Raw genomic sequence first — 12,500 nt, 5'->3', positions numbered from 1 at the left:
ACAACCAGGAATTAATAGCAGAAATAAGGTCAAGTTAGTAACCAGAAATTAAAAGCAGAAATAAGGTCAAGTTAGTAACCAGTAATTAATAGCAGAAATAAGGTCAAGTTAGTAACCAGGAATTAATAACAGAAAGAAGGTCAAGTTAGTAACCAGGAATTAATAGCAGAAATGTCAAGTTAGTAACCAGGAATTAATAGCAGAAATAACGTCAAGTTAGCAACCAGGAATTAACAGCTGAAATATAGTCAAGTTAGTAACCAGTAATTAATAGCAGAAATAAGGTCAAGTTAGTAACCAGGTATTAATAGCAGAAAGAAGGTCAAGTTAGTAACCAGGTATTAATAGCAGAAAGAAGGTCAAGTTAGTAACCAGGAATTAATAGCAGAAATGAGGTCACGTTAGTAACCAGGTATTAATAGCAGAAATAAGGTCAAGTTAGTAACCAGGAATTAATAGCAGAAATAAGATCAAGTTAGTAACCAGGAATTAATAGCAGAAATAAGGTCAAGTTAGTAACCAGGAATTAATAGCAGAAATAAGATCGTTAGTAACCAGGAATTAATAGCAGAAATAAGGTCAAGTTAGTAACCAGAAATTAAAAGCAGAAATAAGATCAAGTTAGTAACCCGGAATTAATATCAGGAATGAGGTCAAATTGGGTCAAGTCATTAACAGGAAATTAATAGAGAGTTCATTAATAGAATATATAAGAAAATAATATAATTTAAGTTTGAAATTAATATTCATGAATAAGCCGCAGAAAAATTGAAGAAAAAGAATAAATTTTGAGGAAAGAGCCGGCTACATTAATAGCCGTTTTTTACACACACACATGCACACACACACATACACATTGGCGTCTCACCAACTGTGGTCAAAGCACCAGTTTTATACCCGGAAGTGTACCATAAAACTTTGAGAGAGAGAGAGAGAGAGAGAGAGAGAGAGAGAGAGAGAGAGAGAGAGAGAGAGAGAGAGAGAGGGGGGGGGGGAAGTTAATCACTTACTATACTAACCTGATTTAATATTAGAAAATGGCGTTGCAAACACAAAAGGTCATCGAAAATGGAACAAGATGATTTGAGAGAGAGAGAGAGAGAGAGAGAGAGAGAGAGAGAGAGAGAGAGAGAGAGAGAGAGAGAGAGAGAGAGAGAGAGCAGTTAATCACCCACTATACTTCTAACCTGATTTAATATTAGAAAATGGCGTTGCAACCTCAAAGGTCATCGAAAATGGATCAAGAGTATGAGGTAGAGTCTCTCCCTCCCCCACTCCCATAAGGAGGGAGAGAGAGGGAGAGATAGAGGGACAGAGAGAGAGAGAGGGGGGGCCGCTAGGGAGAGGAGGGGGGGGGGGTAGAGATAAATATAGAAGTGGAGAACCCATAGCGTCTTATGACATTGACATTCATGATGTCATTTGGATGTCCTTTACGACGTCACTAATGTCAAAGCCAGGCTCTCTCTCTCTCTCTCTCTCTCTCTCTCTCTCTCTCTCTCTCATTATTAGTGGGTTTTCTTCCTAGTGTTCTTCCTAAGAAATTATTTTTTTATATAATTCTTTTTCCATCTCTCACTAAACTTCTTGACTATTTCTCTCTCTTTGACTATTTCTCTCTCTCTCTCTCTCTCTCTCTCTCTCTCTCTCTCCTCTCTCTCTCTCTCTCTCTCTCTCTCACACTATTAGTGGGGTTTTATTCCCAAGAAATTACTTTTTTATACAATTCTTTTTCCATCTCTCACTAATTTTCTCGATTTTATTCTCTCTCTCTCTCCTCATTTACTCTTTATATTTCCATAGATTCTATAATGCTTTCTCTCAATATTCTCCCTTTCCCCCAGTCGTTTATCTCTCTCTCTCTCTCTCTCTCTCTCTCTCTCTCTCTCTCTCCTCTCTCTCTCTCTCTCTCTCTCTCCTCATTTACTCTATATTTCCATAGATTCTATAATGCTTTCTCTCAATATTCTCCCTTTCCCCCAGTCGTTTATCTCTCTCTCTCTCTCTCTCTCTCTCTCTCTCTCTCTCTCTCTCTCTCTCCTCTCCCTCTCTCTCTCTCTCTCTCTCTCTCTCTCTCTCTCTCTCTCTCACACATTTTACTTCCTTAAACCCTGATAGACAAAACAGAAGGGTGCTTATCATGCACAATCTCAGATCAACATGTCGCATTTATGCAAGCAAGCACACTTTACGCTTGCGTTAATTCAGACCACATTTAATGAGAGAGAGAGAGAGAGAGAGAGAGAGAGAGAGAGAGAGAGAGAGAGAGAGAGAGAGAGAGAGAGAGAGAGAGAGAGTTAGTTTTATTCTTGAACAGACGATGAAGTTAACATTAAGGAAAAGTGACATAGATCAGTGTATATTTTCATTCCATATCAACTGAAGACAGAAATTTAAATGATTTTACATATATGGATAATCAATTCACTGGATAAGATATTCAAACATGTTTGTGTTTAATATTAAAAGGGTAAACAAAGGTTCAGTTTGAAAGGCTTTAAAGAACAACTAGTTTGAAAGGCTTTAAAGAACAACTAGAAGGTTCTGACAGAAGACTCATGAGTTCAGAAAGTATAGACTCCAGAATCAAGTAACTAAAAGGTTCTGACAGTAGATTCCAGAGTTCAGAAAGTATAGACTCCAGAATCAAGCAACTAAAAGGTCCTGACATTAGACTCTAGAGTTCAGAAAGTATAGACTCCAGAATCAAGCAACTACAAGATTCTGACAGTAGACTCCTGAGTTCAGAAATTATAGACTCCAGAATAAAAAACTAAAAGGTTCTGACAGGAGACATAGTTCAAAAAGTATAAACTTAGAATCAAAGAAGTAGACTAAAGATTTCCACAGATAAGACCCCACCATCCAAAAAATGTCGACTGCTAGGTGCTCCCAGAGGGTAGATTCGAAAAAATCACAGAGTCAGCATTTTTTCCTCGAGACTCACCTGAGTGAAAATGTATCCGTAGAAGTAGGACGCCAGGATGACTCCTTGGACGTTGTCATCCCAAACGAACGGTCCATCCTGGAAAGGATTTGAATATAAGAAATATAAACAAGGAGGGAATTAGATCTTGTAAATGAAATTGATTAGACTGGCTCCTATAGTTGATACTACTGAGAAATTTAAATTATCTTGAGTTTTTTCTATTTTCTATTATCCCAATAAGATTATTAAATAATTGAATAGATAAATATATAAATAATGAAGCAACATTAAAGGATGAAATCAGTGGAAACTATGTCTTCTCTAATCAATAATAAGTATTTTTTATATCAGAAATGAGAAGCGCTACTAATTGTACCATCATCCAAAGATGTAATGTCTCTCATGTTTTAAATCTGGTATTAATTAATGAATTCAAATATACACAAACAGTAATAAAAATGAATTCAAATATACACTAACAGTAATAATGAATAAATTCAAATACACACAAACAGTAATAATAAATAAAAACGAGCGTAGCAGGCAAATAATTAAATTCAAATATACACTTTTATTATTATCATTAATATTATTATTATTATTATTATTATTATTATTGTTAATTGCTAAGCTACAACCCTAGTTGGAAAAGCAGGATGCTATAAGCCCAGGGGCTACAACAGGGAAAATAGCCCAATGAGAAAAAGTAACATGGAAAAAATAAAATATTTTAAGAACATTAACAACATTAAAATAAATATTATCATCAATTGCTAAGCTACAACCCTATTTGGAAAAGCAGGATGCTAAAAGCCCAAGGGCTACAAACAGGGAAAAATAGCCCAATGAGAAAAGGTAACAAGGAAAAATGAAATACTTTACGAACAGTAACATTAAATAAATATTATTATTATCAATTGCTAAGCTACAGCCCTATTTGGAAAAGCAGGATGCTATAAACCCAGGGGCTCCGAGAGGGAAAATAGCCCAATGAGAAAAAGTAACAAGGAAAAAATAAAATAGTTTAAGAACAGTAGCAACATTAAAATAAATATCATTATTATCAATTGCTAAGCTACAACCCTAGTTGGAAAAGCAGGATGCTACAAGCCCAGGGGCTCCAACAGGGAAAATAGCCCAGTGAGGAAAGGAAACATGGAAAAAATAAAATATTTTAAGGTCAGTAACAACAATAAATTAATATCATTATTATCAATTGCTAAGCTACAACCCTAGTTGGAAAAGCAGGATGCTATAAGCCCAGGGGCTCCAACAGGGAAAATAGTCCAGTGAAGAAAGGTAACAAGGAAAAAATAAAACATTTTAAGAAAAGTAACAACATTAAAATAAATATTCAACAAATTCAAATATACACAAGCTCTCCTGTGCCCCTAGCTTATTTTCTCGAACTCTAAAAGTCAGATGAAGGTTGCTTGTATAAAAAGAGCCATAATAGAAATTCGGGTTGAGGCATCTTGGCCCTGCATTGGCCAATAATGCCAAAAAGGTGTCAAGATTTATGGGGGGTTGAGTGCATAAAGGGCACTTGTTTTCTTGAGAGCGATTTAGCACTTAAGAATATTTCTTATAAAATGCTTATTTATTTTATGGTTTTTTTTTTTTTTTTTTTTTTTTTTTTTTTTTTTTTTAAATGTTATGTGGTGTCTTATACTTGTTAGGGTCTTGTAAAAGAGTTGGGGTTCTCTTCAAAAGAAGGATTTTGTAGGTTTTTAAGTTTTTTGTTGTATAAAAATTTTGGTGTTTATTTTAGTTTTTTTAGTTTTTTAGTTTTTTTTCTAGTTTTTTTATTGTGATAAAAAACTAGTAATTATTTTTCCCTGTTGGATACCTTGGGCTTATAACATCCTGCTTTTCCAAATAGGGTTGAAGCTTAGCTAGTAATAATATTTTCTTTTTATTGTATCAAAATCAAGTAATTATTTTTCCCTGTTGGATCCCTTGGGCTTATAATATCCTGCTTTTCCGACTAGGGTTGAAGCTTAGCTAGTAATAACATTTATTTCAATGTTGTTACTCTTCTTAAAGTATTTTATTTTTTCCTTGTTACTTTTTCTCACTGGGCTATTTTCCCTGTTGGAGCCCTTGGGCTTATAGCATCCTGCTTTTCCAAATAGGATTGTAGCTTAGCAATTGATAAAATAATATTCATTTTAATGTTACTGTTCTTAAAATATTTTATTTTTCCTTGTTTCCTTTCCTCACTGGGCTATTTTTCTCTGTTTGAGTCCCTGGGCTTATAGCATCCTGCTTTTCCAACTAGGGTTGTAGCTTAGCTAGTAATAATATTTATTTCAATGTTGTTATTCTTAAAGTATTTTATTTTTCCTTGTTTCCTTTCCTCACTGGGCTATTTTCCCTGTTGGAGCCCCTGGGGTTATAGCATCCCGCTTTTCCAACTAGGGTTGTAGCTTAGCTAGTAATAATATTTATTTTAATATTGTTACTCTTCTTAAACTATTTTATTTTTCCTTGTTCTCTTTTCTCACTGGGCTATTTTCGCTGTTGGAGCCCCTGGGCTTATAGCATCCTGCTTTTCAAACTAGGGTTGTAGCTTAGCTAGTAATAATATTTATTTTAATATTGTTACTCTTCTTAAACTTTAATTTTTCCTCGTTTCCTTTCCTCACTGGGCTATTTTCCCTGTTGGAGCCTCTGGGCTTATAGCATCCTGCTTTTCCAAATAGGGTTGTAGCTTAGGCAGTAATAATTTTTCTCCTTTGGAGCCCTTGGGCTTATAGCATCCTGCTTTTCCAACTAGGGTTGTAACTTAGCTAGTAGTCCTTTTTACCTATTGGAGACCTTGGGCTTATAGCATCCACCTTTTCCAAATAGGGTTGTAGCTCAGCTAATAATAATAATAATAATAATAATAATAATAATAATAACAATAATAACTATCCTGTGGGTAAATCGAAACACAGACATCATCCAGTGATATCGTCCATCTGAATTTACTGAACGCAAAAAAAAAAGAAAAAAAGAAAAAAAACAACAACAAATCGATATAAGGGGAAACAAAGGCTAGGTACTCCCAGTCGCGTTCAATACATCACTGTCAAAGAAATCCATTAAACGCTATGGGGGGCGATCAATATAACACAGAGAGGGAAAGAGGAAAATTAGTATTTTTATGGACTCGTTCAATACGATACACAGCAACATTGCTGAGTTAGCAAGTAGATATTCGTGGTAGTGTAGTATGAGTGAAAGAGCAACTTGGTTAGCAATTTGATATACGTCGTCACGTTCATTACTGCATATTAATACTTTTTAAGTGATACGAGCATTCAGCGAGGAACGTTTCCAAGTTAGCAAGTTGTACCAACCGTGTGTCACACGATCGTACATAGTTCATTTTGTGTATATATTATGCTTGTATCTTCGCTCTTCCCTCGCACTGAAAAGAGCCTGAACAAACATGTCTGTTTTTCTCCTCTGTAACAGTGTCAATTTTTTGAACATGAAAATTCCTGTTGCCTTGAGCTTTTGTATATAAAGGAGTTCAATAATAAACTCACTCAGTTGCCTTCATAGTTCATACTGTCTTTGAGTCACAACCTTCTCTCGGCCCGTCACAAAGTAGATATTCATGGCAGTGTTTATTACGTTAAAGTGGTATATGTACGACAACAGCTTGGTATACATAGTTACGTTCATTTCTGTATATCAACACAGCGATAGGGATGTTTGTCATTATTATTAATAGCTAAGCTACAAGCCTAGTTGGAAAAGCAGGGTGCTATAAGCCCAAGGGCTCCAACAGGGAAAAATTATTACTAGCTAAGCTACAAGCCTAGTTGGAAAAGCAGGGTGCTATAAGCCCAAGGGCTCCAACAGGGAAAAATATTACTGGCTAAGCTACAAGCCTAGTTGGAAAAGCAGGGTGCTATAAGCCCAAGGGCTCCAACAGGGAAAAATATTACTGGCTAAGCTACAAGCCTAGTTGGAAAAGCAGGGTGCTATAAGCCCAAGGGCTCCAACAGGGAAAAATATTACTGGCTAAGCTACAAGCCTAGTTGGAAAAGCAGGGTGCTATAAGCCCAAGGGCTCCAACAGGGAAAAATATTACTGGCTAAGCTACAAGCCTAGTTGGAAAAGCAGGGTGCTATAAGCCCAAGGGCTCCAACAGGGAAAAATATTACTGGCTAAGCTACAAGCCTAGTTGGAAAAGCAGGGTGCTATAAGCCCAAGGGCTCCAACAGGGAAAAATATTACTGGCTAAGCTACAAGCCTAGTTGGAAAAGCAGGGTGCTATAAGCCCAAGGGCTCCAACAGGGAAAAATATTACTGGCTAAGCTACAAGCCTAGTTGGAAAAGCAGAATGCTATAAGCCCAAGGGCTCCAACAGGGAACAATATTACTGGCTAAGCTACAAGCCTAGTTGGAAAAGCAGGATGCTATAAACCCAAGGGCACCAACAGGCAAGAATAATGACTAGCTCAGCTACAGCCCTAGTTGGAAAAGCAAGATGCTATAAACCCACGGCCTTCAACAGGGAAGAATAATTACATATAAAGTCCTTAATAAAGTCCCACTTAAAGTTAAATATAAAGTCCTTCTTAAAGTCGAATAAAAAGTCCTTAACAAAGTTCACTTAAAGTCGAATATAAAGTCCTTAATAAAGTCCCACTTAAAGTCAAATATACTGTAAAGTCCATCAATAAGTCCCACTTTAAAGTTAAATAGAAAGTCCTTAATAAAGTCCCACTTAAAGTCGAATATAAAGTGTTTAATAAAGTCCCTCTTAAAGTCGAATATAAAGTCCTTAATAAAGTCCCCCTTAAAGTCAAATAGAAAGTCCTTAATACAGTACCACAGCCAGAAGCAGTTACTCTCCATCCCAAACAATTGTACCAATTGACTCGGGTCACACGCGAGACGAAATTGAACACTTGAGTGTTCAATTCCGTGTTCAAAGAGTTCAAAGCCCCAAGTGTTCCCAACACAGGCAAGCGTCTGGCTCCGCTAAGTGATACGTGACTGTGATACATATATGATACATGGGCAAGTACTATCCTTGATTGAAGTTGATTTAAGGGGATACTGGCGTAGAGGAAAGACGTGATATCTTACAAGCAGATAAATTGCTTGATTTATAGATTGTGAAGGCAGGTCAGGGATTTATTTGCTTGCTGGAATGATTGGTAGGGATGTACGCAAGTTTGCGCGAATGTATATATATACGCACGCGCAAGCGAGTGTATAGGAGAGGGTAGTTTATTATTTTGAGGTGTTGCCATTAGGGAGAAATGTGTATAGTATGGTAAAAATAGATATATATATATAAGTGTGTGTATTTATACATATCTTCCCTATATAATAAAGAGCAAGTGTCTGTGTATATATATATATATATATATATATATATATATATATATATATATATATATATATATATATACACACACATATATATATATATATATATATATATATATATATATATATATATATACATATCCATAATATATATATATATATATATATATATATATATATATATTATATATATATATATATATATATATATATATATATATACATGAACACAGTATATATACACACACACACACACACACACACACACATATATATATATATATATATATATATATATATATATATATATATATATATATATATATATATATATATATATATATATATATATAATCTTTCCGGTCACGCTCAGCGGCATTACCAGACGTATAACCACTCAATCTCTCCCAATCCCTCGGGTAAGGGGAGAGGGAGTAACCAAACCCTGCTGAGAAGGGATTACGTATGCCTGTGTTTATCTAAATATCTAGCCATCATTTCTGACGGATCGTGTACACTAGTGTTTATATATACAGTATATATATAGGTGAAAAAAAACTTATATTCACCAATAATTCCTCCTTTTTCTCTTCGACTCCACACTGGTTTTCAACTGCGGTGGTATTTGCGTCTTCAGGGATATGGTGGCCATCTTCGTGGGCGGACATCTCAGCCACTGCCGTGTGGTTAACCTGTATAAAAAGATGAATAATTAATAATTAATTCACTAAGGAAATGAATAACCTGAAAATCTAACCCACTGCTTCGTTAGTTTATATTCTACCTCTCCAAGAAGTTTAATTGATATACATAGATTATTTTTTTAATATATTACGTTCAAGGTCTCATTATTGATTAAAAGTCCTCATTAACAACAGATTCTAATTGATTGAAATTAGAAAACAAGAATAAACAGAAAGAAAGAAATAGACAAAAGTTAATAAAATAGGAAGAGGAAGAAGTAAAAGAGAATGAAATAAATAAAAACGAGAAGTAAAAAAGGATAAAGTAAATAGAAAAACAAGAAGTAGAAAAGAAGTAAATAGAAAACAAGAAGTAAAAAAGAAGTAAATAGAAAATAAGAAGTAAAATAGAATGAAATAAGAAAAACAAAAAGTAAAAAAGAATGAAGTAAATAGAAAAACACGAAGTAAAAAAGAAGTAGATAGAAAAATAAGAAGTAAAATAGAATGAAGTAAATAGAAAACAAGAAGAAGAAAAAGAGATTGAAATTGAAAAACAAGAAGTAAAAGAGAATGAAGTATAGTGAAGTAAATAGAAAAATAAGAAGCAAAATAGAATGAAGTAAATAGAAAAAAACAAGAAGTAAAAGAGAATAAAGACACTTATGCTCTCCTCACCATAGCAATGATGGCCACGCTGAGGTTGACCTTCAGACCGTAGACGATCATGAATCCGATGCATCCGAGGACAGCCGTGATCCATCGTGCCGGGAGCCCCTCTGTGGAACGAAAAAGGGGGATACATAAGTCAAATGATACATTTAGGGATACATACGTTTGGTGATACATTTGGGGATACATAAGTCGAGTGATACATTTGGGGATACATGAGTCGAGTGATACATTTGGGGATACATAAGTTTGGTGATACATTTGGGGATACATCAGTCAAGTGATACATTTGGGGATACATAAGTCGAGTGATACATTTGTCAGGTGATACATTTAGAGATACATAAGTCGAGTGATACATTTGGGAATAAATTGGTTGGATGAAACATTTGGGGATACTTCTGTCGGATGGCACATTTGGGGATACATAAGTCGAGTGATACGTTTGGGGATACATAAGTCATGTGATACATTTGGGGATACATAAGTCGAGAGATACATTTGGGGATACATAAGTCGAGTGATACATTTGGGGATACATAAGTTTGGTGATACATTTGGGGATACATCAGTCGAGTGATACATTTGGGGATACATCTGTCAGATGATACATTTAGGGATACATAAGTCGAGTGATACATTTGGAGATACATCTGTCGGATGATACATTTGGGGACACATTGGTCGAGTGATACATTTGGGGATACATAAGTCGAGTGATACATTTGGGGATACATAAGTCAAGTGATACATTTGGGGATACATAAGTTTGGGGATACATAAGTTTGGTGATACATTTGGGGATACATAAGTTTGGTTATACATTTGTGGATACATAAGTTGGGTGATACATTTAGGGATACATAAGTCGAGTGATACATTTGGGGATACATCAGTCGAGTGGTACATTTGGGGATACATCAGTTGGATGATACATTTGGGGATATACAGTATTGGTCGAGTGAGGCATTTAGGAATACATAAGTCGAGTGATACATTTGGGGATGCATAAGTGATACATTGGTTAAGTGATACATTTGGGGATACATCTGTTGGAAGATACATTTGGGGATACATCAGTTGAGTGATATATTTGGGAATACATAAGTAGAGTGATACATATGGGGATACATTGGTCGAGTGCTACATTTGGAGATACAACAGTCAGGTGGTAAAGTTGAGTGATACATTTGGGGATACATAAGTCGAGTGATAAATTTGGGGATACATCAATAAAGTGATATACCTGTCAATTGAAACATTTGGGGATACATCAGTTAAGTGATACATTTGGGGATACACCAATTAAATGATACATTTGGGGATAGATCAGTCGAGTTATACATCAGTCATGCGATACATTTGGGGGTACATCAGTCAAGTGATGCACTAGTCCAGGGATACATCAATAGAGTGATACGTTTGGGGATACATCAATCGAATGATGCATGTGGAGGTAGAGGAATTCACGAATCTAGTGATACATAGGCTACTGGAGAGAGAGAGAGAGAGAGAGAGAGAGAGAGAGAGAGAGAGAGAGAGAGGTGCACTCCTGTTTTGAACTGGTGCCAGGATTCCCTTATTGACAGACTTCGTATCCTGGCACCAAGCAACGGGCGTCTACAAGATGCCAGATACATGTCTGGCTTGTATGATACGTGTACGAGTTGATAATTAAGACACGTACGAATTGACCATCATCTGTCAACACGTGTTTGGGATAACTATGGGTTTGAGGAGGAAGAAATTGAATAATAATAATAATAATAATAATAATAATAATAATAATAATAATAATAATAATAACAAGAAACTGATGATAGTAGTTTGGTAAAGAATGATAAATAATAATTAATAACATTAACAAGAAATTGAAGATGATAGTTAGGTAATGAATGATAAATAATAATAATAATAAGAAAATGATGATGGTAGTTTGGTAAAGAATGATAAATAATAATCAATAACATTAACAAGAAATTGAAGATGACAGTTTGGTAATGAATGATAAATAACAACAACAAGGTAAAGAATAATAAATAACTATAACAATAATAACAATTATTCTTGCCTCCTTGACTCCAGCGGGACACCCTCAACATATCTATGTGCTATGAGGGTATCACATTGCCCACATGAAAAGTAGCCAATGATGAGTGTATGATTGAATAAAATCGTCAAGTGGCTTTCTGTATCACTCTGGTATGAATGAGTGCATGAGTGAATTCATGAGTGAATTATGAGTGAATTAGGGAGATAGTGAAACAATGAGGATGGAATTGTGTGGTTGAGTGAATGGACAAAATTATTTGGTCATTTGAAACGAATGAAAAATGGAGAAATATATATTAAGGATGAGTTCATGAATATATGAAAATTATTAAATGAATTGACAAAATTATTTGGCTTTTTTTAAATGAATGAAAAATGGAGAAATATATATCAAGGATGAGTTAATGAATAAGTTATGAAAAGCATAAAATGAATTGACAAAATTATTTGGCTTTTTTTAAATGAATGAAAAATGGAGAAATATATATTAAGGATGAGTTGATGAATATATTATGAAAATTATAAAATAAATTGACTAAATTATTTGGCTTTTTTTAAATGAATGAAAAAATGGATAAATATATATTAAGGATGAGTTGATGAATATATTATGAAAATTATAAAATGAATAGCCAAATTCTATGGTCATTTTAAATGAATGAAAAATGGAGAAATATATAACAAGGATGAGTTGATGAATATATTATGAATATTATTAGGAGATAATGAACATATATTAATGAAGGAAATGAATGTTTGGGATGAATGAAATGATGAATAAATCAATTTGATTTTATGAAATGAATGGAATAATGCATAATTAA

The 12,500-nt window shown here is 34.6% G+C and overlaps 1 protein-coding gene across 1 annotated transcript in view; it reads right to left on the bottom strand.

The window, feature by feature from the left end:
• MFS3 (major facilitator superfamily transporter 3) overlaps window positions 1–12,500 on the bottom strand; it is a 27,784-nt gene that overhangs the window by 9,659 nt on the left and 5,625 nt on the right. The window contains exons 4-6 of the mRNA XM_068387439.1: window positions 9,631–9,731; window positions 8,839–8,961; window positions 2,948–3,025 (exon numbers count right to left, since the gene is read on the bottom strand). Coding sequence (XP_068243540.1) covers window positions 2,948–3,025; window positions 8,839–8,961; window positions 9,631–9,731 — 302 coding nt within the window. The remainder of the gene's footprint in view (window positions 1–2,947; window positions 3,026–8,838; window positions 8,962–9,630; window positions 9,732–12,500) is intronic.

This window comes from Palaemon carinicauda, chromosome 14 (assembly GCF_036898095.1).
Source record: "Palaemon carinicauda isolate YSFRI2023 chromosome 14, ASM3689809v2, whole genome shotgun sequence".
NCBI lineage: Eukaryota > Metazoa > Arthropoda > Malacostraca > Decapoda > Palaemonidae > Palaemon > Palaemon carinicauda.
The sequence above is the reverse complement of the archived record's forward strand: the minus strand, read 5'-3'. Positions and strand labels throughout refer to the sequence as shown.